The 25,770-nt window shown below is 37.4% G+C and overlaps 2 protein-coding genes across 7 annotated transcripts in view; both read right to left on the bottom strand.

Moving 5' to 3' along the window:
* The window catches only part of CPLANE1 (ciliogenesis and planar polarity effector complex subunit 1), an 83,367-nt gene extending 61,556 nt beyond the window's left edge, over positions 1–21,811 (bottom strand). For 2 of the 6 annotated variants that reach the window (XM_058170110.1, XM_058170112.1), the window contains exons 1-16: positions 18,680–21,810; positions 15,062–15,207; positions 13,525–13,692; positions 12,890–12,910; positions 12,177–12,312; positions 11,745–11,864; positions 10,850–11,076; positions 8,693–8,799; positions 7,916–8,072; positions 5,993–6,096; positions 5,706–5,888; positions 4,988–5,225; positions 3,316–3,471; positions 1,994–2,739; positions 972–1,183; positions 517–597 (exon numbers count right to left, since the gene is read on the bottom strand). In XM_058170110.1, coding sequence (XP_058026093.1) covers positions 517–597; positions 972–1,183; positions 1,994–2,739; positions 3,316–3,471; positions 4,988–5,225; positions 5,706–5,888; positions 5,993–6,096; positions 7,916–8,072; positions 8,693–8,799; positions 10,850–11,076; positions 11,745–11,864; positions 12,177–12,312; positions 12,890–12,910; positions 13,525–13,605 — 2,569 coding nt within the window. In that variant the 5' untranslated portion in view covers positions 13,606–13,692; positions 15,062–15,207; positions 18,680–21,810. Of the gene's footprint in view, positions 1–516; positions 598–971; positions 1,184–1,993; positions 2,740–3,315; positions 3,472–4,987; positions 5,226–5,705; positions 5,889–5,992; positions 6,097–7,915; positions 8,073–8,692; positions 8,800–10,849; positions 11,090–11,744; positions 11,865–12,176; positions 12,313–12,889; positions 12,911–13,524; positions 13,693–15,061; positions 15,208–18,679 lie in introns of those variants that run through there. The other 4 variants (XM_058170113.1, XM_058170111.1, XM_058170114.1 and 1 more) reach the window with 4 other exon arrangements.
* Positions 21,812–22,263: 452 nt separating this feature from the next.
* NUP155 (nucleoporin 155) overlaps positions 22,264–25,770 on the bottom strand; it is a 38,553-nt gene continuing 35,046 nt past the window's right edge. The window contains exons 33-35 of the mRNA XM_058170117.1: positions 24,586–24,722; positions 23,671–23,777; positions 22,264–22,693 (exon numbers count right to left, since the gene is read on the bottom strand). Of these exons, the coding sequence (XP_058026100.1) occupies positions 22,555–22,693; positions 23,671–23,777; positions 24,586–24,722 (383 nt within the window). The 3' untranslated portion in view covers positions 22,264–22,554. The remainder of the gene's footprint in view (positions 22,694–23,670; positions 23,778–24,585; positions 24,723–25,770) is intronic.

The following is a 25,770-nucleotide window of genomic DNA, read 5'->3' as shown; positions in this document are numbered from 1 at the left end:
CAGTAGCGGCGGCTGCGGGAGGCTCTGCCCACCCGCCCGGAAGTCACCACGTCCTGTTTTTGACGCTCTGACATTGTGCAGAAAGTCTTGCACACACGTGGAGGTGGCGCATGCGCCTCATTTGCAAACCGGTAGGGAAGGTAAGTGAATACCACTCCTTCTTCCAAGGTAAAGAGAAAGATATAAAAACTTTCAATTAGAGATGGACCACTCTTCTCTTTTCTCCAATGTCAAATGCCATTTGAAAGTCTTAAGATTTGCTTCCTTACAGACTGCTGCTTTAGATAGAAACAATCATCACAGAAAATGGGGAACATAAAGTGCAAGAAAGGGCATCAGTTAGATTTTGTCACCTACTTTTGGCTTTAGCCCCATTCACTGCTTTCTTCAACTCTACCTTCTATGCCGCTTCAAAGAGACCATAGACAATGTCCGAAAAAATAGACCACCCATATTTCTTCAAACAAGTAATTTCTTCAGGAAGGACTAAACGTAAAAACGGAACCACTATCGTACCTTTTGCTTTTGTTTCCTGAAAAGCTCTCTCCCAGGCCTCCACAGAGTTTTTATACGATCCTATCAGAAATTCTTCCTCACCTTAAAAACAAATTGAAATTTAGCATTTAAACTAATCTTAATCGCCAGGCCAGTTTGCTTGAGATCAACAACCATGAATTATTTTGTTCTCACATAGATGACCTTGACACTTCTTAGAAAACAAATTATCCCTATGAATAAGTTCACTGTGGGTATTGTCAGGAATCGGTTTTGCTTTTCAGAATAGAGTTCATGGGAACATTAACCCTTTATTGGATATCTCATCCCACTGAATGCAGAATTTAAGGTCAAATCAGCCCCTTAAATTGTGTCAATTATTAGCATTGCAGGTGGTGGGTGGATCAATTTCATATTTACATGTATATATTTATGCAAGGTATAGGAAGTGATGGTGGTTTCTCCAAGACACTAACCATTCACAGACTTGAGATTCAGAAGCTGTTCCAAGCTTTCTCCAGAAGACTGTAAAATTGCCTGTATATGATTTGCAAGTGCTTTGGTCACTGGAATTTCCTGAGCAATTTGGATTTCAGTCATTGATTTGTTTGAGTTATTCACTTTTCTGCTTAGTTGTGCCCAATACCAAATCACATGTTTATACAAGTGTCGCCAGATTACAGTTAACCTAAGTTTAAAAAGAATTAAAGTCACAAATTAAAGCAAGCTATTGACTAGTTCTTACATATTCTATGCAGTAGACTAGAAATACTTTTGTGAGATGACAGAAATCTTATACTAGTATTTCACAAAGGGAAATCACCAAAAAATTCAGGGCTGCAAATCAGCCCCATAAATAATAATTATATTATATTATAATTATTATTATCAAGTGATTCAAAGTGTGGATTGTGTGAAGAAACAGTAGATTCTGCTCATGCAAGATCACACAAACTGATTATGAACAATGACATAACAGTCACCAAAATGATTCAGTGGAACATCTGTAAAAAAATCACGTGACACTAATGAAAAATTGGTGGGAACACAGAGTGGAAAAAGTAGTTGAAAATGAGCAGATTAAATATTGTTGGATTTCTGAATACAAACTGGTAGTGTCTTGGGTCATAACACACAGATTTAACTGTGATTGAAAAAAGAAAGTGTGATTAATTCATGGGCAATACCCGGAGATAGAAGAATATTGTAGAAGACAAAGAACTGGAGAAGATCATAAAGTATTAAGACCTGAAAATTGATGTTGAAAGATTATGGCATAAATTGGCTATGGTGGTCCCAGTGATTATCGACATACTGGGTCTCATATTAAAATCTATTATACTGTAGGTGTTAAGAAACCAGAAGGGATACACAAATTCAAATGCTGCATTTTACTTGTTCCAGAACTCTTATTTACAATATTTTATTCATGATTCAAGTTAAAATATGCATCAAAATAGTAAAATACTTAAAGTAATAATTTTTATACTAGAAATACCTTTTTTCCTGATTCTCAGTTCGGTTTGCCATTGGAAGAGAACACGCTAACATAAAATGTAATGCACAGGGCTTCTGGTGACTATTCCAATCCGTGCTTTGAAACAGAGGCACATCAATAGAATCTAGTTCCACTTTATTATTACCATTCAGATCTGCTAGAATAATTTCATACTGCGGTATTTTTTTGGCATTTAAATAATGAATAACCATCTTCAGCAATGAGAAACCTCCCAAAAGATTAGTGGAAAAAAGGTGATCTTGTTGTTCTGCAAGTATTAGTTTTAAGGTCTGCATTGTGAATTTCATTAAATGCCCTAATGTTTGTCTGTTTGTTTGATTTTCCCAACTGAGGACAGTCAAAAATTGTTGGAAGCAGTTTAAGACACATTGTATCCATGATTGATTCTTGACAGGATGATCTAATTCTTTCAGTTTCACATGCTGGAGAATGTTAAAAAAGTGTACAATGCAACGAGTGTTAAAATTTAATAATATGTCTTTTTCTTTTATACTTCTTGAAGTAGCCACTCTCCAAGCAGCGATGAGATTCCTTTGAATATGGTTCAGTTCGAACAATAGGCCATCTTTTTTTCGGTCTGTTCCATCTATTGCATGAATTGTGTCAAACATCGATGCGAATTCCAGCTGGCCTTCATCACCTAAAGTGAAATCTGCTTTTTGGCTTCCCAAAATGTACGAATTACTTTGAAAAAAATTGTCATCACTGGATTCTTCATTGCATTCCTATATTAAAAAATGTTATACATCTGAAATATGCTTATTTTGTGACACATTTATCAGTAATAATTATAGATCCACTTATACAATTTATAAGTGTGTGTGTGTGTGTGTGTGTGTGTATACATATATACACACACATATGAAAAAATGAGAAACACAATATTTCTCTAAGCGTTGGTCTACAAACTGTTGCAAGTGATCCTTTATGGCTCTATGGCCAGTTTGGCATATGAATGGTTCAATATCTTTTCAGCAAAATGTAAACTAATACTTAATCAAGGTAAAATATTTGATATTTTTGTACAGGTTCTCTCTAAGTTAAGATTAGGGATCCTGTGTCACATAAATAGCCTTCTGAGCACCAGGAGATGGTGAAGAGTTTTTTAAAAGGAAGATTTATCCTTAACAATAGAAAATCTCAAACATAAAATTCTACATTATTATCCCCCGAACAAACAAAATGGCCTTTCTATATGACAATTATCTTAATTCACATTAACTTATTAAATATTTTACTATGTATTCATGATTTAAAATTATTAACATTAATCATTCAATATTGTAAAGCTATCATAATACCTGGAATAGTGATACTTCTTCAATTAGTTCCATGGCTCCATCTTCTTCTTGTAAAAACTTTGGAGTGCCAGAGAAAGTAGAAAGCTGATTTTCATATTGTAAGAGGTTAGCTCTTATAGAAGACAATGACTGCAGTGGCTGCTTTTTCCCCTCAGACTATGGAAGAGAACAATATAACTCTTTTACTGTTAGCATCATCTGGTTTTTTTTAACCTCAATTTCTGAATGCAACAGTTGAAATAGATCCTGAAATTGGTGGCATAGTAGATCACAAAATATATTATTTATATGATTTGATCTTTCTGGATATCAGCAATATAAAACACATACCCTTGCAGAAATATCAATAGGACCAGAAGAGTGAATAATCACAGCATTGCGAATGAAACTGAAAAGTATTTTAAAATATTATTTTCAAATATCTGGCTAAATAAAACAATTTTCCTATTTTCTTAAAACAATAAAGGTAGGACCAAATATATCCCTCCAGGAACATATTTTATAACTGCTGTGCTGCTACCAAAATGGCACACTGGATATTTACCATGAAAATATTAATTCTGGTTTAGCCGACAAAACCTGTTGTAAATTATCCATTCACAGGTGTAAGAAAAATGGAACAGGTGGTAATAACTCTTGCAGAATAAAAATAGATTCTGTACTCTCATATTTATTTTTAAAAATATCAAAGAAATCACAGTCAACCCTTCACTTGACAGAGACGCTGCACTTTTAAGAAATTCTTATGAAATAAAAAGGCAGATTCACAATTTTTACCCCGTTATAGTTCTCTTTCTATCTGATCATGCCATTTGGCATCTGGAAAATGCCTAATGAAATGTGGCTCATGAAATATAGGCATAATCTATTACTATGCTCAATAAAACTTCAGTATCAGATCATATGACATGAACTGTAAAGCTTTTACCAGTTCCTGAAGAAGAAAAACAATTTGACTACATGATAGCAAGCATGAAATCAGTCTGCAATTTTAAGCAGGAGAATAAAGAGATGTATAGAAGAGAGCAACAGGAGAGATTTTCAGTGGAAAAGAATACAGGTAATCCTTGATTTATGACAATTGAGTCCAAAATTGCTGTTGCTAAGCAAGACAGTTGTTAAGTGAGTTTTGCCCCATTTTATGACTTCTCTGGCCACAGTTATTAATAACTACGGTTGTTAAGTTAGTAATACAGGTGTTAAGTGAATTTGCCTTCCCCATTAACTCTGCTTGTCAGAAGGTTACAAAAGGGACATGACCTTGGACACTGCAACTGTTATAAATATGAACCAGTTGCCAAGTATCTGAAGTTTGATCATGTGACCATGGGGATGCTCCAACAGTCCTTAAGTGACTGTTTCTTTCAGTGTGTAGTAACTTCAGTTGGTCACTAAACAAATGGTTGTCAATTGAGGACTACCTGCACTAAGTAAAAAAGTTGATTCTAAGTAAAATACAGAAGGACACTGAGAATAACCTCAAGGCAAATATTAAATAATTCCAATTCTTGGGAAAAGAGTGTGTCAACTCATAATTGGATGCCTCCTTAAAGAAACAAAAGAAATTATTGTAAGTAGCAACAGTTTTGTGGCCATTTTCAGAAAAGACTCTATGGACCTTAATTGCAAACCAATATTATATGGTAACAAAAAATTTAGAAAGCAGTTGTACCTTGAATGAAATCAAATTGTGATGCAACTTTTCCAGTCGTTGGGCTGAATCAAGTAGCAACGATTTTGTATAAGTAGAAGGTGAAAACTCATTGGAAAATTTAAGAACGGTAACCATGTATCCATCAGAGGCAATGAGATAAGGCAAACTTGAGTGACATGTGACAGAAAATCTCTGCCTCATGAAGTCTCCTTCAGAAACTGATGAATCATGTGAATTCAAGAAAGAGTTCTGTGATCTACCAGACAGAAGAATAAGCCAATGAAATAAAAGATTAATGTATATCATAATGCAAAAATGTTTATCTCACTTAAAAGTATATTCGGCTAAATCCCCACCCTGAATACCGTAGGTTAAGCTGCACTCATAGAGGTCCTTTAAGATGGAGCTAATCTTTTTTGCCAGTGCCATTTTTGCTGACTGAGAATAAAAGAATTAGTGAAAAAAATGAAACATTTAAAATATGAATATGCCATTGGCAAAGAAGAGCAAGTCCCCTTGCATAAAAGTTGGTATGCGTGGACTATCATACATACCAATCTTTAACTTTATCTGTTATTTTATTGAGTTTATTGTAATTTCTTTTATTGTTGTGAGCCAGCCAGAGTAATTGAGAGTTGAGTAGCATACGAGTTTAATAAACTATTATTATTAGAAAATATATGGAAGAAAAACATAAAGTTCAGATGACATTTTTTAAACTGTTTTATTATCTCACCTGTGTGTTATTAAGGGATGCAGAGGAATAAATTCTGCTGGTCCAAATTCTACAGAGCAGCCATAAGTAATTAAAGTCATCAATTCACCCAAGCATGTCATTATGATCAGAGATCCACGTTTTAACATGCAAACCAAAAACAGACTATCAGGAGTCCAGCTCATGTCAGAAATCCAGTAAGACCTTCAACAATACAACAAATAATACCTTCAGGAACATGCAACTAAAATATCCACACTGGATTTCAAAATATCCTCTGGGGGAAAAAAAACTGATTTCACACTGACCGTATTAATTTGGATGGAATTTTGGGATTCTTGCTACCACAACCTTTAAGACTGCCTGAAGTAGTAATAAAATTCTTAGTACTCATAAACAGAATTTGAGTTGCCTGAGAATCATAAAAAAGAAAGAAAAAGGAAAACAGGAAAACGTTTAATATAAACAAATACCAGGATAAAATTTAACAATTTATTAATGTCTCATGTGTCTTTATCATTTTTTAATTGATTTTCCTTTTACAAATTATTACTTGAACATAAACGCTAATTCTAGACAGGATATAAAATTACTCTGTTCCTTGATTACATCGCAAGTCTCTTTGCTGAATATAATTTTAAACTTTAAGACTTAAAGAGGATTAGGGGACTGGAAGCTAAAACATATGATGAATGGTTTGAGGAACTGGGTATGTCTAGTTTAATGAAAAGAAGGACCAGGGGAGACATGATAGCAGTGTTCCAATATCTCAGGGGCTGCCAAAAAGAAGAGGGAGTCAAGCTATTCTCCAAAGCACCTAAGGGCAGGACAAGAAGCAATGGGTGGAAATTAATCAAGGGGAGAAGCAACTTAGAACTAAGGAGAAATTTCCTGACAGTTAGAACAATTAATCAGTGGAACAGCTTGGCTCCAGAAGTTGTGAATGCTCCAACACTGGAAGTTTTTAAGATGATGTTGGATAACCATTTTTCTGAAGTGGTGTAAAGTTTCCTGTCTAAGCAGGAGATAGGACTAGAAGACCTCCAAGGTCCCTTCCAACTCTGTTATTCTATTCTATTCTATTCTATTCTATTCTATTCTATTCTATTCTATTCTATTCTATTCTATTCTATTCTATTCTATTCTAAAATTTAATTAAAATTAATTAAATAAATTAAAGACTGTACTGCCAGAAGGAAGTGTTCCCCCATCCCCTTCCTGGAAAGCAGCAGCAGATAAAGTGTAGCAAATAGAATTGAAGATTGCAGGATTTCCTTAAAAATGGGCAGAGGTAGGGATGACTTACCAGTGCACAGGGATTTCCCTTTTTATTCTATAGCCTTGCATGCCAGATAGGTTCTGTGATCATATATAAATGTAAGAAAGTGATGGTTGCTAAGAATTGAAAGGGGAAGGCAATTAAATTTTAGGCATCTTCTTCTACAGGGGTGATACAGGATGTATTCAAACTAATTTCTAACTCTCTACATGGGGCTCCCCTTGAAGAGCATCCGGAGGCTTCAGTTGGTTCAGAATGCAGCTGCGCGGGTAATAGAGGGAGCCCCTCGTGGCTCCCATGTGACACCTCTCCTGCGCAGACTGCACTGGCTACCTGTGGCCTTTCGGGTGCGCTTCAAGGTTTTGGTTACCATCTTTAAAGCGCTCCATGGCATAGGGCCGGGTTATCTACGGGACCGCCTGCTGCCACCGACTGCCTCCCACCGACCCGTACCCTCCCACAGGGAGGGACTCCTTAGGGTGCCGTCCGCCAGGCAGTGCCAACTGGCGACACCCAGGGGAAGGGCTTTCTCTGTGGGGGCTCCCACCCTCTGGAACGAGCTCTCCCCAGGACTGCGCCAACTTCCTGACCTTCAAACCTTCCGCCGCGAGCTTAAGACACATCTATTTATTTGTGCAGGGCTGGCCTAGGGTTTAGTTTTAAAAAATTAGTTTTAAATGGGGTTTTGTATTATTTTAACGATATTTTTAAATTTGGCCTAATGTAATAAGTTTTTTAAAATGCTGTTTTAACTTGTATTTATTCTTATGTTTTCTATGTTTTTATAAGGCTGTAAACCGCCCTGAGTCCTTCGGGAGATAGGGCAGTATAAAAATTTGAATAATAAATAAATAAATAAATAAATAAATAAATAAATAATTTACAAAGCCAAATTTATAAAGGGCACAATATTAATAAAGTCACTTTCTTAGTATGCTTTTAACATTGGTACCTGTAGATCCTTTTGATTGAGAGCAACTGCTAGCACAAGTCCATCATGTGAGAATGCAGTAAGCAAAGCACCTCTCGACTTTACTGATTCACAAGAGGGAGCCAAATTAAGTAGAGAGCAGGTTTGTTGTGCCCAATGGATTTGACATGGAACAGAGCTACGTCGGATGAAGAAAAAAGTGCATATTACAGGAAAAATGGAAAATAAATTACTAATATATACAGTCATTTTCCTTCTTACTAAGCATTTAAAGGATGATGTTGTTCGATGAGGACTTCAAATAATTAAACCAGCCTATTTCACTTCTCATTTTTATTAGCTACAGTATCTGGAAAGTTAAACCTAGATCCTTTGAAATTAAAAGTTACATTAGTGAGCTGTGCAATTGAAAAATAGTGAAAAGAGATGCCATATTAGTCCAAGGCTTCACTTAAGTTCTTTCTATCTCATCTACTAAATATCATGGTTTAGCGTAATATCCATCCTAGTTTTGTGGCAGTTGTTACCAAATTTTTAGGAAGGAAATACAGACTATATATATTCCTAAAATATACATTCAGATGGCAAGGGGAAAAATATAATATTGTGTGTGTGTCTATCTATCATCTATCTATCTATCTAATGTATTTTTCATTCAAAATGATACACTTATCAGTTAGTCTCTGTTATACATGCATGCATATAAACAGCAACATCTTCATTCATAAACTGATATGCATTTTACTTAGTATCTGATAAAAAAATCTGCATTTAAAAGTCAGAATATTTATGTTTTACCTTGCATTATTTAAACTGTTCTCCTGCCATTTGATCTTCAAAAATATCAGCACCAGTTGGTCCTCAGAATAAAATGCAAAAGATCCCAAACAACAATCTCCCAATATCTGTCAATGAACCATATTTTTGAATAACTCACTTGAAATATCTATATATCAATTATTTAAATTTATATATAATTATTCATATTTTACCAAGTGTTCAACAATTAATATGTTACAGAAGACTTAATCATTTCCCTATTAATCCTTAGAAATTTAAACTGCAGTCACAATGAACTATCTTGCACATGCAATATTATGATTAGGATCCTAAACTCTAGTATGTTGTCTGGAAAAAGACATGCACAAAACACAGCAGAAAGTGCAATATATTGCCATTGCATGCAAACATGCCAGTACAAATAGGAAACACCAAGATGTTGGCTATTACATATGCCCCAATAAAAAATGCTGTCAAGATGGAAGACTCCCTATTCATGATCCCAGTTATTCAATTTTACCCCTTTCTTCAACAATGTCAGAATTCAGCAGGATTACATACAGGTAGTCCTCAATTTATTACTGTAATTTAGCCTAGAATTATAATTGTCCCAAGCTGAACATTACATTATCAACCCAATTTTACAACATTTTTGCAGCGATTAAGTGTATGCATGAGGCAGGTTTTAAGTCAGTGGTTCTCAACCTTTATAGTGCTGCGACCCCTTTAATACAATTCCCCACGATGTGGCGACCCCAACCATAAAATTATTTTCGTTTTGAATTTATCGCGCCTGAAGCCGTATTGGCTAGCAATCTGAACTGCTTGTGATTGCCTTGAGGATGGAGGCATTAAAGCGGAGATTCCTCCCCTATTAAGTTCATCGCGCCTGAAGCCAGATTAGGCTAGCGATTGGGAGTGATTGCAGCTGGCTTGAGAGGGAGACATCAGAGCAAAGATTTCTCTCTTTTTTAATTCATCGTGCCTGAAGCCGAATTCGGCTAGTGATTTGAAAAGCCTGCAGCTGGCTTGTGGAGTCAACCATTGGAGCGCGATTCTTCGACTCGCAAGTATACTTGCCATATTTCCGATGGTCTTAGGTGAGCCCTGGCAAATTGTCATTCGACCCCCAACGGGGTCCCGACCCACAGGTTGAGAACCGCTGTTTTAAGTGAACACAGCGGTTGTTAAGTGAACCTACTGTTTGTAATGGGAATTTCTTTTGCTAAAAAACAAGAAGTAAAAGCTGTTTTCTTGCAAAAAAAATGTTGTAAATTAAGGTCATATGTCCATGGAATGCTGCAAACAGCTGCTTGTTAAGTACCCAAAATATGATGTGACAATGGGGATTGTAAGCATTTTTGTAACTTCAAACAGTTGCTAAGCTAGTCATTAACCAAGGACTATTTGTAGTTTGTACAAGCCCATCCCTGGTAAGCCAACCCTCAAATTTTTTAATTGACACACCATGAAAATGTGCCACTCGTGGATAAGTCAACCCATCTTTTTTATGTTATTTTGGTTAAAAATTCAAGGGTCAGCTTATCTGCAGATGGGCTTATATATGCGGATGTATATATGGAAAATAAAGATACTTTTAACAAGTATTACCGTATATATCCGCTGATAAGTTCATCCCTGAAATAAGCGAAACTTACTTTTGGGGGTGTATTTTGGCACCTAAAATTCTCGGTTTATCCAGAAGTCTGTATCTGAGGGTGGCATGTCTGGTTGCATAAGCATCATAATTCACAGTCCGATTATGAGAAATACAGGCAACAGCCACAGATTCAATATTAAAACAAATATTTACATAAGATAAACATATTGATAGTCTTCAGTAACAACTAAAATTAGAACAGAATAGAATAGAATTTTTTTAGCCAATTTTATTGGCCAAGTGTGATTGGACACACAAGGAATTTGTCTTGGTGCATATGCTCTCAGTGTACATAAAAAGAAAAGATACGTTCATCAAGGTACAACATTTACAACACAATTGATGATCAGTATATCAATATAAATCATAAGGATTGCCAGCAACAAGTTATAGTCATACAGTCATAAGTGGAATAAATATTTTTCTAAAAAAAATATTATATGGCTTAAAAGTCATTATGTATTTTAAAAATACTTGATTGTCAATGAATAAGATGAGATGTATTTATATTTTACCTCATTTTCAATAAAATCAGCACTAACTACAGTTTCCTTCTCTTCGATGACTGGTAACACAATTGAAGCTTCAGGAATAATTTGGGACCATTGCCCCATTGCAGAAATTTGGGAAGGTGTTGCGTTTGATTTTATGCTTTCCCACAATAAGACACAGACATCTGGAGTAGCAAGAAGTATTTTATTTCCTTTGCCGGAAACACGCAGGCATAACCTCAAGGAATGTTCTAGAAAATAATGCTGTGTTAGAATTATTCAGTTCTTCTAAATCTACTCAAAATATACAGTTAATTTATGACAACAAAACATATGCTATCACAAACAAGTAGTTTCTTATACCATGTTTCCCTGAAAATAAGACCCTGTCTTATATTTTTTTGAACCCTGAAATAAGCGCTTGGCCTTATCTTCAGGGAGGTCTTATTATTTTGGGGTGCGTGGAGCAAGATGGGGCTCCTCTTGCCATCTTACCTGATTTCCAGCTCTGCATTTAAGTATTTTCAGGGGGGGGCTTATTTTAGCACATGCACTCAAAAGCCCGATTGGGCTTATTATCAGGGGATGTCTTATTTTCGGGAAAACAGGGTATGAAATCAGGTAGTAGAATAAAGAATTAAAAATAGTATATATGTTTTATCATGGATGCTTTTACTGCATTAATAAGCAACACACTTTGTGGTAATAGCATCAATAAGTATATATTACAGATATTAATGTGTCATTGGCATATAACAAACAACTAGGTAGTAATCTTGATATTTATGAAAAATACTATAAGAAAAATGACAATTTTAAACTACAATTCTTAATATTTTTTTTAAAAAAATGCTGAGGTTTTTTTAAAAAAAGATGAAAATGAAAAAAAGGAATATTTTTGACAATTGAACAATCATACCTTGCACTGCCATAGCCACTTTTTTAGATTCCTCTATGGCTGGAACAGTTTTTATAATGTCTTGGTCCTTGTTCCAAAGAAAGAGCTCTCCTGTTTTAAGCATTCCTGCCAACCAAGCTCCTATGTGAAAAAGATTAAAGTGCATCATTTTAGAGTGTGATGTACATATACTTATATACAGTATAAGCTTCACTCTTTTCAATGAGTTAACTCTCCTTCCCAGTTAAATGTATATTCAATTAGGATCTAATATTCCAAATACATAAATAATTTTACATCATGAGTGTATTTATGATCAGAAAAAGGGTTAACCAATTTACATCAGAAACAACTGAAGAACTGCTAATTTTTGCAATTAGAAACTACTTTGCATTGTATAAAAACAGACATTTATACACTTAGGTAGAAAGATTTGATAGTATAATACTTTACCATTTCTTGAGGTTGATAATACAATAACATTCTTCAGAAAAGTCTGTAATTGGGGAATCTTCTTTTTTGTTTTTCCAGAAAGCAGGTTAATTTCCTGTATGTTTTTGTCATCCAATAGAAAAACGGCCTCTTTTTCCTATTAAAAGAATGTCAGTCTTTTATTTACATATTATTTTTTTCTTGCTAATGAATGCCTGGATTAATTCAATAATTCTGATAGCATCATAAGAAATAAAAGCAAAACATTAAATGACATAATACTTGATTCAGAAACTCTTTTCTTGATCCTTACACAAAGATAAATGTTCCTTTAAAACAAGACTTTTCTGCTGTTCAAGTAGACAATTTTTTTCTAAGCAAAAAGATCCAATATGGAATTTTAATAACAACGATAGTAATAATTTAGATTTATAAGATATCCAAATCCAAATTCAATGTAGTTTAGAATTAAAAACTCAATAAAAACAAAAACAAATTGGGGAGTATATAAAAGGGCTGCGGTATAGTATATAAAAGGTGTGGCTCAGGCTGTAAGAAGCCTGTTATTAAACACAGCTGCCTGCAATTACTGCAGGCTCGAGTCCCACCAGGCCCAAGGTTGACTCAGCCTTCCATCCTTTATAAGGTAGGTAAAATGAGGATCCAGATTGTTGGGGGGGCAATAAGTTGACTTTGTATATAAATATACAAATAGAATGAGACTATTGCCTTACACAATGTAAGCCGTCCTGAGTCTTCGGAGAAGGGCGGGATATAAATGTAAAAAAAAAAAAAAAGCAATTTCAACCATCTCATATTATCATTGATTCAGTTATAAGACACCATAGTACAAAGCCTGGTTTAAACATATATTTTTTATTTTAAAATGGCAGATACTTAAAAACATAGTGAATAAAAAAAATTTTTTTTACAAGCATCATGAGTATGAATAAAATGTAAAAGTAATATAGGATTAGTATTGCATATTAAAATATATAGAATACAAAATAACTTTTAAAAAATCAAATAAATAACAATAATAGTAGTCAGTGTAATACGAATCTGAAATTGAAATGAAAAATTCAGGAACTTTACCTTTAGTTAATAAAATAAAAATTTAGATAGGAATGCTTTGTGTTAAGAAAAATCCAAACTTTTGGATTTTCATCTCTTTTCTAAAGCAACTAGATATTTTAAACTTCAATGATGAATTTTTCAACTGCTCAGACAGTTTTTACTGTAATTTCTAATGATTTATAGATTGATTATTGCTATTGCTATTGATACAATGACTTGAAGTTATGTCAGTAAGATTTAAATTTTGGAGGAATGTACCTTTAATGTACAATATTTAAAAAGTTATAATTACCTCTCCCAGCCAGGTGATTCGAGGCCATGGCTTCTTCTGTTTGATACATTTAGAGGCTAGTACCTCTAATTTGATTTTCATGATTATTAAAACATATGAGAATCCATAAAATTTATCGAAGTTTACATTGCTTTTAAATAGTTCCTTTAAGAAAATTCAACAGCATATCTGCAAAACAATTTAAAGTCCTTAACTACTGAAATAATTAAACCAGAGATATAATTTATGTGTGTTCATATATTATAATTATTTCAAAATAACATTCTATACCAGATGGCATGTCAAATAGACTTTAAGATAGTATCTCAATTCAAAACACCAACAATCAGGTTCAATGCACTGTCTCAATTTGTATAATTGAATATCTCTACTGTGAGTCATCCAACTAGACCAGGGGTGCCTGTGGGCTGGATACGTCACATGGATGCCATGCCCACCCCAGCTCTGAAATGGGGAAAACGTCACAAAACATCATGTGACGGCAGTTTGACATGGTGAACTAGACTTTTTGCTTCATTGGAAAGTGATGGGCATCTGAGCAAGCACAGATGGATCAAAGCAGAGCAGCTATTCAGACCTGCTTTAAAGGGTACTTACTCAAAGTTATTTATCAAAGCCAAGCAGTCTTTTGAATAACTGCATAGACCTAGGGATCATTGATTCATGTGGATGATAGGATGAATTAATGATAGCCTTCTTGTGCAAAAATTTGGCAGGTTCCAGACCATATATTATATCAATGAAACCGTGCACAAGATAAAGCTATACAAGTCTCCCTTTATTCAACTTCACTGGATGATCCAAAATTCTAGAGTTAGTGATATGAAAAGAAAAACACTATCTACATCAAGCATATAACTATAAGCCTGTACTCCTTTTGCCTTACTTTCCATTTTTCCAAGTTAAAAGCCCTAAACTTCATAATCATCCCTCAATCTTGTTGCCAAGCTTCGAATTTTGTTCAGTTTTTCTGACATAAAATAATCCAAGTATGATCACACTGAAGGCTTATGCATAGATATGATATTGGTAGCATCTCTTTTAGTTCTTCTTCAATTGCTTCCAACATAAAATTTATATTTTTAAGAGCTGTACCCTGTTCTTCATCAAATTGCCCATTGCAATCCTAAAATCTTTCTCATTACTCGGTATCTATTCAGATATGTATATTTATCAGTATACATGCGAACACAAACAAAATTCAGTTCTAAAAGATGTTCATGGATTTAGAAAGTTTTAAAGGGAAATTTCATGGAGGTTTTTTAGAGCAGTGTGACACCTGAGTTACTTCACAATACATAAATACAGATCCATTTTTTAGAGTGTTCAAACAGCAGCATCTTTGCATGACTCCCTTAAAAGCTCTTCTCAGCTGGCTTTGCAAGCATGTACATGCAGACCCATTTTGCTTATGATCCTATCCTAATTTGGATAGTTTCTGAAGCAACTGAGAAGTACTTCATTTGAGCTAACATGTACCTAGAAATTTCACATAATTTTAAAGTCTAGAGCCATAAGTATATTGGTTAAACTATACCTCCTGTATGAAGCAACCGTGCCTTCATTTCTTGCCCATAAGATTCCATAAAACATTTTGGCTGGTAAGAATCAGGATGCTTTGCAAGATGAAACTATCGTTTCGATCAGACTGGATTCTTCTTGATTTACAGAACCATTATTAGCCTGTAGCATATGCAAAAATAACTTATTTATTTACTCTCATTTGTATAGCTCCCATCTGACATAAAGTGACGCTGGGAGATATACATGGCAATAATCAACAATATATAAAAACCATTAAAACAAACTATTTAAATTAAGATTAAAAACAAGATTAAAAACAAAACAGAAGGAAAACATTCAGAAAGGGCATTCCATTCACTGTCATACAACCATCTAATAGGTTCCACTCTACTCACAAGATCCTCAAGCTAGTTGACAAAACCATGTTTTAAGGGACTTTTTGTTATTATTTATTTTGACTTATTTGATATTTGTATCAAACATCATCAAACATACTAATAAATTTAACAGTTGTAAAAAAAATCACATCATCAAATCACAATATGATATCAAAAATACCATCACTTACCAAATTAAAACCAAACACTAACATCAGCCCAACTGTTTAAGCTAACTTGTCCTAAACCATGTGTTCTCAAGGGAAAGGCACTGATGTAAATGACTAAGAAACTTAATGAAGTTAACTCAGAAATGTAGCTCAGGGTGACATACATGGCTGTTCTCTCTCCCCTGCACAGAATGACAATTTCCACCCAAGAAAACTGAACTTACACCTGAATATCCCAAAAGTGCTTTTTAATAATATAACAACAGAGTTGGAAGGGACCTTGGAGGCCTTCTAGTCCAACCTCCTGCCCAGGCAGGAAACCCTACACCATCTCAGTCAGATAGTTATCCAACATTTTCTTAAAAATTTCCAGTGTTGGAGCATTCACAACTTCTGCAGGCAAGTCGTTCCACTTATTAATTGTTCTAACTGTCAGGAAATTTCTCCTTAGTTCTAAGTTGCTTCTTTCCTCGATCAGTTTCCACCCATTGCTTCTTGTTCTACCCTCAGGTGCTTTGGAGAACAGCCCGACTCCCTCTTCTTTGTGGCAACCCCTGAGATATTGGAACACTGCTATCATGTCTCCCCTAGTCCTTTTTATTAAACTAGACAGACATACCCAGTTCCTGCAACTGTTCTTCATATGTTTTAGCCTCCAGTCCCCTAATCATCTTTTTTGCTCTTCTCTGCACTCTTTCTAGAGTCTCAACATCTTTTTTACATCGTGGCGACCAAAACTGGATGCAATATTCCAAGTGTGGCCTTACCAAGGCATTATAAAGTGGCACTAACACTTCACGTGATCTTGATTCTATCCCTCTGTTTATGCAGCCTAGAACTGTGTTGGCTTTTTTAGCAGCTGCTGCACACTGCTGGCTCATATCTAAATGGTTATCCACTAGGACTCCAAGATCCCTCTCACAGGTACTACTATTGAGCAAGGTACCACATATACGGTACCTGTGCATTTTGGGTTTTTTGCCTAAATGTAGAACCTTACTTTTTTCACTGTTGAATTTCATTTTGTTAGATAGCGCCCAATGTTCAAGTCTGTCAAGATCTTTCTGTAACTTGAGCCTATCTTCTGGAGTGTTGGCTATTCCTGCCAGCTTGGTGTCATCTGCAAATTTGATGAGTTCCCCATCTATCCCCTCGTCCAAGTCATTGATGAAGATGTTGAAGAGTACTGGGCCTAAAACAGAGCCTTGGGGTACTCCACTGCATACTTCCCTCCATGTGGATGTAGTTCCGTTGAGGACTACACGTTGAGTGCGGTTGGTCAGCCAGTTACGAATCCATCTGGTGGTGGTGCTGTCTAACCCACATTTTTCTACTTTATCTAGTAGTAGGTTATGGTCTACTTTATCAAATGCTTTACTGAAGTCCAAGTAAATTATATCGACAGCATTCCTCTGGTCTACTAATTTTGTCATTTTGTCAAAGAATGCAATAAGATTAGTCTGGCATGATCTGTTTTTGACAAACCCATGTTGGCTTTTGGTTATTCGGTGTTCAGTGATTCGTTGCTTGATTATCTTTTCCAGAATCTTCCCCGGTATTGAGGTCAGGCTGATAGGTCTGTAGTTTCCTGGATCTGTTTTTTTTTCCTTTTTTGAAGATGGGAACTACATCAGCTCTTTTCCAGTCTCTTTTTCAAGAGGCAACTTTTTCAATCTTTTTCAAGAGGCAACTGGATTTTCTTGTTTTTATTTGAAGCTATTTCACTTCTCTCATCCAAGAAGATTCTTCAGCTCTGTCTGGATGGCGGGAAATACAAACGACCAGCGGACTGCAAGGAATATAAATACTTCCATTCCCCACCATCCAGTCAGAGCTGAAGAAGCTTCTTGGATGAGAAATGAAACCTCTTCAAAGAAAAACAAATAAGTCCAGTTGCCTCTTGAAAAAAGCATTTTTGGAACAACCATGATCTGGATAACTGAGAATCTCCATAGACATTTATACTTGAGTGGCACCATCTAGTTGACTGTGGATGATCTTAAAAAGCCATATAATATTAATCCCTGGTTGACTGGATGGGAAGCTATCAGGAAATCCAGGGCAACAGACTAAACTGGATATCCCAGGAAGTAATGACATGCTTCTACACAGGTAGTCCTTGACTTACGACCACAACTGAGCCCAAGTTATGTTGTTAAGTGAGACATTTGTTAAGAGAGTTTTGCCCCATTTTATGACCTCCCTTGCCACAATTGTTAAGTGACTCACTGCAGTTGATAAGTTAGTAATCCGGTTGTTAAGTGAATCTGGCTTCTCCACTGACTCTGCTTGTCAGAAGGTTGCCAACGGGTGATCACATGACCTTGGGGCGCAGCAACAATCCTAAGTATGAGTCATTTGCCAAGCATCCGAATTTTGATCATGTGATCCTAGGGATGCTTCAAAGGTCGTAAGTGTGAAAAATGGTCATAAATCCATTCAATGCCATTGTAACTTTGAACGGTCACTAAATGAACGGTTGTAAATCGAGGACTACCTGTAATACTGCTTTTTTTTTAAAAAAACACACGATATCACCATGGCATCACAAAGAATTGTCCTGGATTCATGAGAGAACAATGTCCTTCCTAGCAGAATCCTGCCCACCTTCTCTCCTCTTTCCTTGCGTGCAAAACCAACAAATCTGACTTCCAGACTAGTGAAAAATATAAATCTATTTAATGGCTTCCCCTCCACCCACCCACACCCACCCACACATCTCTTACTCCTCGGATGACTCGCACAGAAATTCCCCAGGCTGGCAAAGCCAAGAGGAAAAACTGCTGTGTAGTAGATCTGGAGGGCTCAAGGATGGATGAATGGATGGATGGATCCTGCGAGAGCCGCAAGATCCTCCGTAAGAACCTTTAACACACACCCCCCCGCCCTCCACTCCCCGCCTTCTCCTTTTTTTATGCCTAATTGCCAATCAAGGGCTGCTTTGCAACGGGGGCGCGTCCCTCAACGCTTGGTGCGGGAGCAGCTTGGCTGCCGTGCTGCCGCCTTTTCTTGGCTCCGCATTGCCGCGAGATCCCGCCTAAGAGAGAATGGAAGAGAGAAAGAGAGAGACAGAGACAGACTTACCGCTTACTCACCGCCTCAGCCCAACGGTTTTCCTTTCAGGACTCGGGAGGCTCCCAAGTTGCCAACCGAGGTGGGCGGAGGAGCGCGAGCGCCACGCATGCGCCCCACGGCGCCCCTTCCAACGGTAAACAGGGAAGCTCCGCCCCTCCAACGCTGAGGAGGGCGCCTCTCGTTCCCCGCCTCCCGCTCGGGTCTGGTCTAGTCTTAGCGGTCGAAGGATTTCGTTGCCGGAGCGAGGTGTGGGATGGATTCGGCTTCTGAACTTCTGCTCAAAATATGGGGCGTTTTTTTAACGACTTAATCCAGCCAAGTACCCCGCAGCCTTTGGCTGAGCTCAAGAAGCTTAAGCAGGAGACCAAGAGGAAGAGTTAAGATTATTAGACGGAGACCTTGGGGGCGAAAAAATCCCAGGAAATGGTAAACTGCTACCATTTGACTGCCAAGAGAACTAATGAATTTATTCATTCAAAGCCACCACTTGACTCGGGAAAGTCTTAATCTTAAAGCACTTCTTCACTGCCAGCAGTCACAGTACAGAGTACTGGCTGACTAGGGTGTGGTTAGTGCTTGGAGGGTTTGCCAACCTAGCAGTTTCGAAAGCACGTAAAAAATGCAAGTAGAAAAAATAGGGACCATCCTTGGTGGGAAGGTAACAGTGTTCTGTGCACCTTTGGCGTTGAGTCATGCCGGCCACATGACCACGGAGACGTCTTCGGACAGCGCTGGCTCTTCGGCTTTGAAACGGAGATGAGCACCACCCTCTAGAGTCGGCAACGACTAGCAAGTATGTGCGAGGGGAACCTTTACCTTTACCTTTAGTGCTTGGAGAAGAGACCACCAGGAAACCCTAGCTAGCAGTATAGGCTACACCGGAAAAATAAAAGAAAATAAAATAAAAAATCCTGGAAGGAGATGGCAAGTTCCCTCAATATTATTGTATAAAGGAAGGAAGGAAAGAAAAGAAAGGAAGGAAAGAGAAAGAAAGAAAGAAAAGTTGCAGAGATGTGCATGTGAATGTATTGGTTAGCTGAGCACAACTAAAAAGACTTGATTTGCTAGCTGGTTTCTTTACTGTGATGGACGTCTTGTGCTACATTAGTATCCTTCAACGGGCTCATGGGCTTTGATTACAGTCCCACAGGTAAGGAAGAAGGCATAAAGTAGATTTAAGAGCAGAAACTAGCCTGGTGCTCCTAAGAGTGATTGTGCCATCAGCCCCAGCATCTCTAAGCAACCCCTCTGGAAGGCATTTAAACTGGGGGGAAAGAGCACAAGCTTTGTGGGTGATGATCTCATCAGGTAAAAAGAAAGATGAGAAGTAGTTTAGTTAGTAAACATGGAGAAGGGAGAAAATATCTGCTTAAAAGTCCCTGTTGCAGCAGTGTAATACTTTTTTGAGGAATGCCATTTTACTTTGGGCTAATTTGAAATGGTCTCTCCTTCCTGCTGCACATAACTGTCAGCACTCCCAGGTAAATGAGATAGGAAACATGACTAAATGAACTAATTTTACTTTATTGTAAGGCTACGTTGACAAATCTTGCAAATTGGAAGGTATAAATCTCCCGACACCACTTTTAGCCATCGGATCAATTAGAGTGAGTCCTTCCTAAATTTCTTCCTCTGACCATGAAATCACCAGGGCTGTCTTCTCATCTGATCATTTTCTAGGCAGCATCTTCATTGTCACATAACTATTACATATATATAGAAGATTGGTTCTAAACCTCACTGAGAAAGTCATTATTTTACTTAGAAATTAAAGGTACCTTATGTCAAGCTAGGCTCCTGGATAGATCCATATTGTTTTCTGGATAGTAACATAGTATAGAAATGGTTTGCTATTGCCCTTTTTCTAGGATACTCAGTGTTCTCTAGTGAATACTAACAAGTGTAAGCAACCCATCTTAGCTTGTTGAGTTGGCTCAGGTTGGCTAATGGCCATTGAACAGAAGGAACAGGGTAAGTACCATAGTGGCTAACTCATGGATTTAACTTGCCTTTTTGGCATCCCCTGGGCAATGGTGATGTCACTGGTTAATCATAATCAATCTGGAAGCACCTTAAACGGTATCTCCAACATGAACAGGACAGAAATGTGTTTTTAAGAACCAATATAGGAATGCAGATTTTGGACTGTTGTTTTTATAATTGCGTTTAGACAGCCCTCACTAATAACTTACTGGCCAGCATAGGAACTGTACTTCAACCTCCTGGATGATCAACATTGAAAGTGCCTATGCTAAGATCTTAGTAAAATACCAACATTATTTTGATGCTAAACTTGAGGAAAGTAAAAACTTCTTTGAAAAATTAAGTAGTATTGTTACTTAGTACCCATTGCCCAATATCCTTTTTAAAGTTTTTGTGCTGCTTCTAAAAAATCCTGTTCTTTGAACGTCAGAATATAGTTGCTGGTTTGTTTCTGGGTCCAATTCAAGGTGTTGATTATCCCCTTTAAAGCCTTTTATGACATGGGACCAGAGTATCTGAGGAACTGTCTTGCCCCAATGGGATTATTCCACCTGTTTTAGAAGAAAAGGAATACTGTGGACCCCTTTGGTAAAGGAATTTTGGCTGGAAGGGTCTAGGGGAAGTCCAGTTAACCAGTGGAACAGCTTTCCTTCAGAAGTTGTGGGTCACCAGAGGTTTTTAAGAAAAGACTGGAGAGCCACCTATTTGAAATGGTATAAGGTTGGACTACAAGACTACAAGGCCTGGAGGAATGTTGTCCATGGGGTTGCGATGGGTCGGACACGACTTCGCAACTAACAACAAGACCTCCAAGGCCCCTTCTAGCTCTACTCTGTTTGAACCTTTTCTGCTGTGACTTCTGGGCTTTGGAACACTTTGCTGCTGGAGGTGAGATCTGACCCACCCTTCTGGCCTTCCAGAAGGGCGTTAATGGTTCTGGCTCTGATGGTTGGCTTGGGGCCCTGATGAGGGTGCTCCATAGTGGAGGTGGCTGGGGGAGTAATAGAGAAGATTCCACTTCCATATTTTGATTTATATTGATATATTGATCATCAATTGTGTTGTAAATGTTGTACCTTGATGAACGTATCTTTTCTTTTATGTACACTGAGAGCACATGCACCAAGACAAATTCCTTGTGTGTCCAATCACACTTGGCCAATAAAAATTCTATTCTATTCTATTCTATACCATTATGGTCTTGATTTATAGTTTTTTATTTGTTTCTTGTTAATTTTAATGTCTTTAAGTTTGATTTTTCTCTATTGTAAGCTGCTCAGAAACACAGTGAGATAGGTGGCATATAAACAATAAAGTATAGTGATAAAGAATGTTGCTTGAAAAATTATGAATGGCTTGTTTGTTCCCCAGTATTAATTCCTGCTGACATGAACACTGTCAAAATTTCTCATAGTACAGGCAAATAGTAATTCCTTTTAAAAGTAAGAGAGGTAGTACACACTGTAGAAACAGAATTTCTGTCTGGGGCATGATGAATTTTAAAATGAAGGGCAGTTAATCAGTTCCATTACCTAAACTACCAGCTGGGACTCTACGGACTAATGAAGTCTTATGGTCAAGCACACAGATTTACAAAACAAAAACAAAAAAACATTTTACAAATAAGTTTAATCGCCAGAACACAATTATACAATGCATCTTAATCCAAAGCATATAAAACAGTTTCACTGTTAGAAAAATTTGGCAGTAGTAAAAAAAAGAACACAATAAAACAATGTTATTTATACATTCTGTTCCATGTGACATTCATTAAGGAGATACACTAGAAAACTGATCAGTAGGAAGTTGATTCTCTTCAGTCTTATCAGTATTTTTGCCTTTTCTAGTTCCAGTACATTAACAGCCAGTTCACCTGGACAAGCAGACATGCATCACCGGACTTAGTGAAGCCTCTCTAATTTTGCTTGCAGAGATTTAAAGCTCCCTGTAATGGTCTGTACAGCTAGTGTCGGACTTATAGACTGCAGTTCAACAAGGTAACGGCTAACAGCATCTAAGCAGATATTTGTGAATCGCCGTCTAAAGAAAAAGAAAACAGATGGATCTTGTTATTATATTCCTTTCCATACAACTGCTATAAAGTGACTTAAAAAGTCTTGAAACTTATATTCATGAAAAAGTTGGTGGATGGATGCAAAATAAAAATAAATAGACCTATTAACCCAACATTCATTCTGGGAAGCTGGGTAAAGAGTGAGGCATTCAAGAGGCAAATGTACAATCACACATTTCAGGTGAGCCATCTCTAAGGAAGCTTGCCTGAAAATAATGCCAAGTTGGCACAAATAACTAATGCAACATCCCAGTGTCAGATGATCAAAATCCAGGCACCTGCAATTGGTATGTATTTACAATGGGTTGCAGCATCCCAGGGTCATGTGATTGCCATTTGCAACCAGCCAGCTTCCAATAAGAAAGTCAATGGGAGAAGCTGGATTTGCTTAATGACCTTGTGATTCCTTTAACAACTGCAGTAATTCACTTAACCATGGCAAAAAGGGTTGTAAAATTGGGTGCACTTCACTTATTAGTTTGCTTAGCAACAGAAATTCTGGCCCCAACTACGGTCATAAGTCAAGGACTACCTGTATAGATATTTGTTCTTTTTTTGCCAGCTTATTCTACTCTTGGGCTGATGACATAATTTTTTTCAGGTATGAAAATTAACTTGGGTAAAAAAAGAACAATTTTCTGGAATAGGAAGATGAAAGACTACTAGGTACTTCTTGCCATCCTACCACATGTCTTTTCTATAAAATGTGTTATTTCAGAAGAGATTGTTTTAAGACTAAAAAATGGATTAAAAAGTAAGTTAGTAAAAGTCATTATAGGCCTGAAAATACTCAACATGATATTGTTAGAATGTTGACTGAAGATTTTTCTTATTTAATTTTGATATGTTTAAACAAGACTACCTATTGTCAACATCCTCATTCAGCATGTGCTATATTATTAAAACTTCACCTCACTTCCAGTGTATATAAACTTTAAAATACCTTTCAAAAGTAGCTACTTTGTTAGGATCTTGCACATATCCTGATAGCAGTACATGTATGCACTCCAAAAGATGTAATGGTTTTTTCATTTTGCTCCAGTAGGGATCCTATAAAGACAAAAACATGGAAATATATACACATACACACATACATGTGTATATGCAAAAATAAAGACTTATCGGCTTATACATGTGTTCACTGACCAGTTGACAGTTTAGAGACTGCTCCATTGCTACCAAAACAGTAAACTAAACTGTGACAAAGACCAGCAGCCACAGCTGGTCAGAAATCTACACAAATATTTTGTTTGATTGTCAATTTATATAGATTCTCATCTCAAACAAGGTGACTATAGGCAGTGAACAATAAAAGCCACTATTAAAACATACTACAAAATCACTTGACATGCCTATTGAATACTTAGGAGCTGAGCGCAACATGAGCTTTCTAATTTCATTGTTTGTTTTTTTAGCAAGAAGCCGGTTCTAATAAGAATCGCCTTCCCCTGCCAATGATCCTGTTTTTGATAGTGGGTAAACAGTGCCCTTGCCTGCACTAGCTCTGTTGAAAATGTGTTAAACCCCACTCCACCCAGTGGTCCTTTAAAATTTCTCCCATTCCAAAAATTCAATCTATCAATTATTTTTTGGAATTAAGAAAACCAGGCAAATCCTTTTTAGCTCAAAGAGGAAGGATATAGCACATCTTTCTTCTTTATACATATTTCTAATTTTGATAGGTGGCGGAAAATACATTCATAGTTTGGAAATTTAATGATCTGTAACTATAATCACCAAAAACCTTCCTAACTGAGCATGTCATAGTACTGCATCTAAACAGAAGTATTCTCATCCCATGAATTGTTATAATACAGAACTTAAATTAAATTGAAAACTAGATTGTGAACTCTCATACCCGTGCTTTAAAGAGCTGATCATATACTTCAAGAAGCCGTGGTAGTGGGACACCAATTTCTTGCATTGTGTAAGTTACAAATCCTACATCCCAGTTCAAAGAACAAACTTGCTGTTCTAGATATTGTACTAAGAAATCTGAGAAAAAAATACAATGCAATAAAACATCAAATTCATGCATAGTTATGGCAATGATGTTATTCATTCTTTTTTCATTTTTTTCCTCTATGGAACCAGAGAACATTCTTAACTCCTGGTTAAGGGGGGCAGAGGTCGTCCGCGAGGCGCCTCACTTGTGGGGTGCCTCAGGGGTCGATCCTCTCGCCTACCCTGTTCAACATCTATATGAAGCCGCTGGGTGAGGTCATCAGTGGTTTCGGGGTGAGTTATCATCTGTACGCTGATGATACTCAGCTGTACTTTTCCACCCCAGACCACCCCAACAAAGCGGTCGAACTGCTGTCCCAGAGCCTGGAAGCTGTACGGGTCTGGATGGGGAGAAACAGACTCAAGCTCAATCCCTCCAAGACGGAGTGGCTGTGGATGCCGGCACCCCGGTACAGTCAGCTGCGTCTGCAGCTGACTGTTGGGGGCGAGTTAGTGGCCCCAAAGGAGGTGGTTCGCAACTTGGACTTCCTCCTGGATGGACGGCTGTCCTTTGATGAACATCTGGCGGCCGTCTCCAGGAGGGCCTTTTACCAAGTTCGCTTGGTCTGCCAGTTGCGTCCCTTCCTTGATCGGGATGCCTTATGCACAGTCACCCACGCTCTGGTTACGTCTCGGTTGGATTACTGCAATGCTCTCTACATGGGGCTGCCCTTGAGGTGCACCCGGAGGCTGCAGTTAGTCCAGAATGCGGCTGCGCGAGTAGTAACGGGAGCTGCTCGTGACTCCCATGTAACATCACTGCTCCGTAGTCTGCACTGGCTTCCTGTGGTCTTTAGGGTGCGCTTCAAGATTTTGGTTACCACCTTTAAAGCGCTCCATGGCTTAGGACCCAGGTACTTACGAGACCGCTTGCTGTTACCCTATGCCTCCCACCGACCCGTACGCTCTCACAGAGAGGGTCTCCTCAGGGTGCCGTCCGCCAAACAGTGTCGGCTGGCGGCCCCCAGGAGTAGGGACTTCTCTGTGGGAGCATCGACGCTCTGGAATGAACTTCCCCCTGGCCTATGTCAAGTGCCTG

Source organism: Ahaetulla prasina, chromosome 2, assembly GCF_028640845.1.
Source record: "Ahaetulla prasina isolate Xishuangbanna chromosome 2, ASM2864084v1, whole genome shotgun sequence".
NCBI classification, from domain to species: Eukaryota; Metazoa; Chordata; class Lepidosauria; order Squamata; family Colubridae; genus Ahaetulla; species Ahaetulla prasina.
The sequence above is the reverse complement of the archived record's forward strand: the minus strand, read 5'-3'. Positions and strand labels throughout refer to the sequence as shown.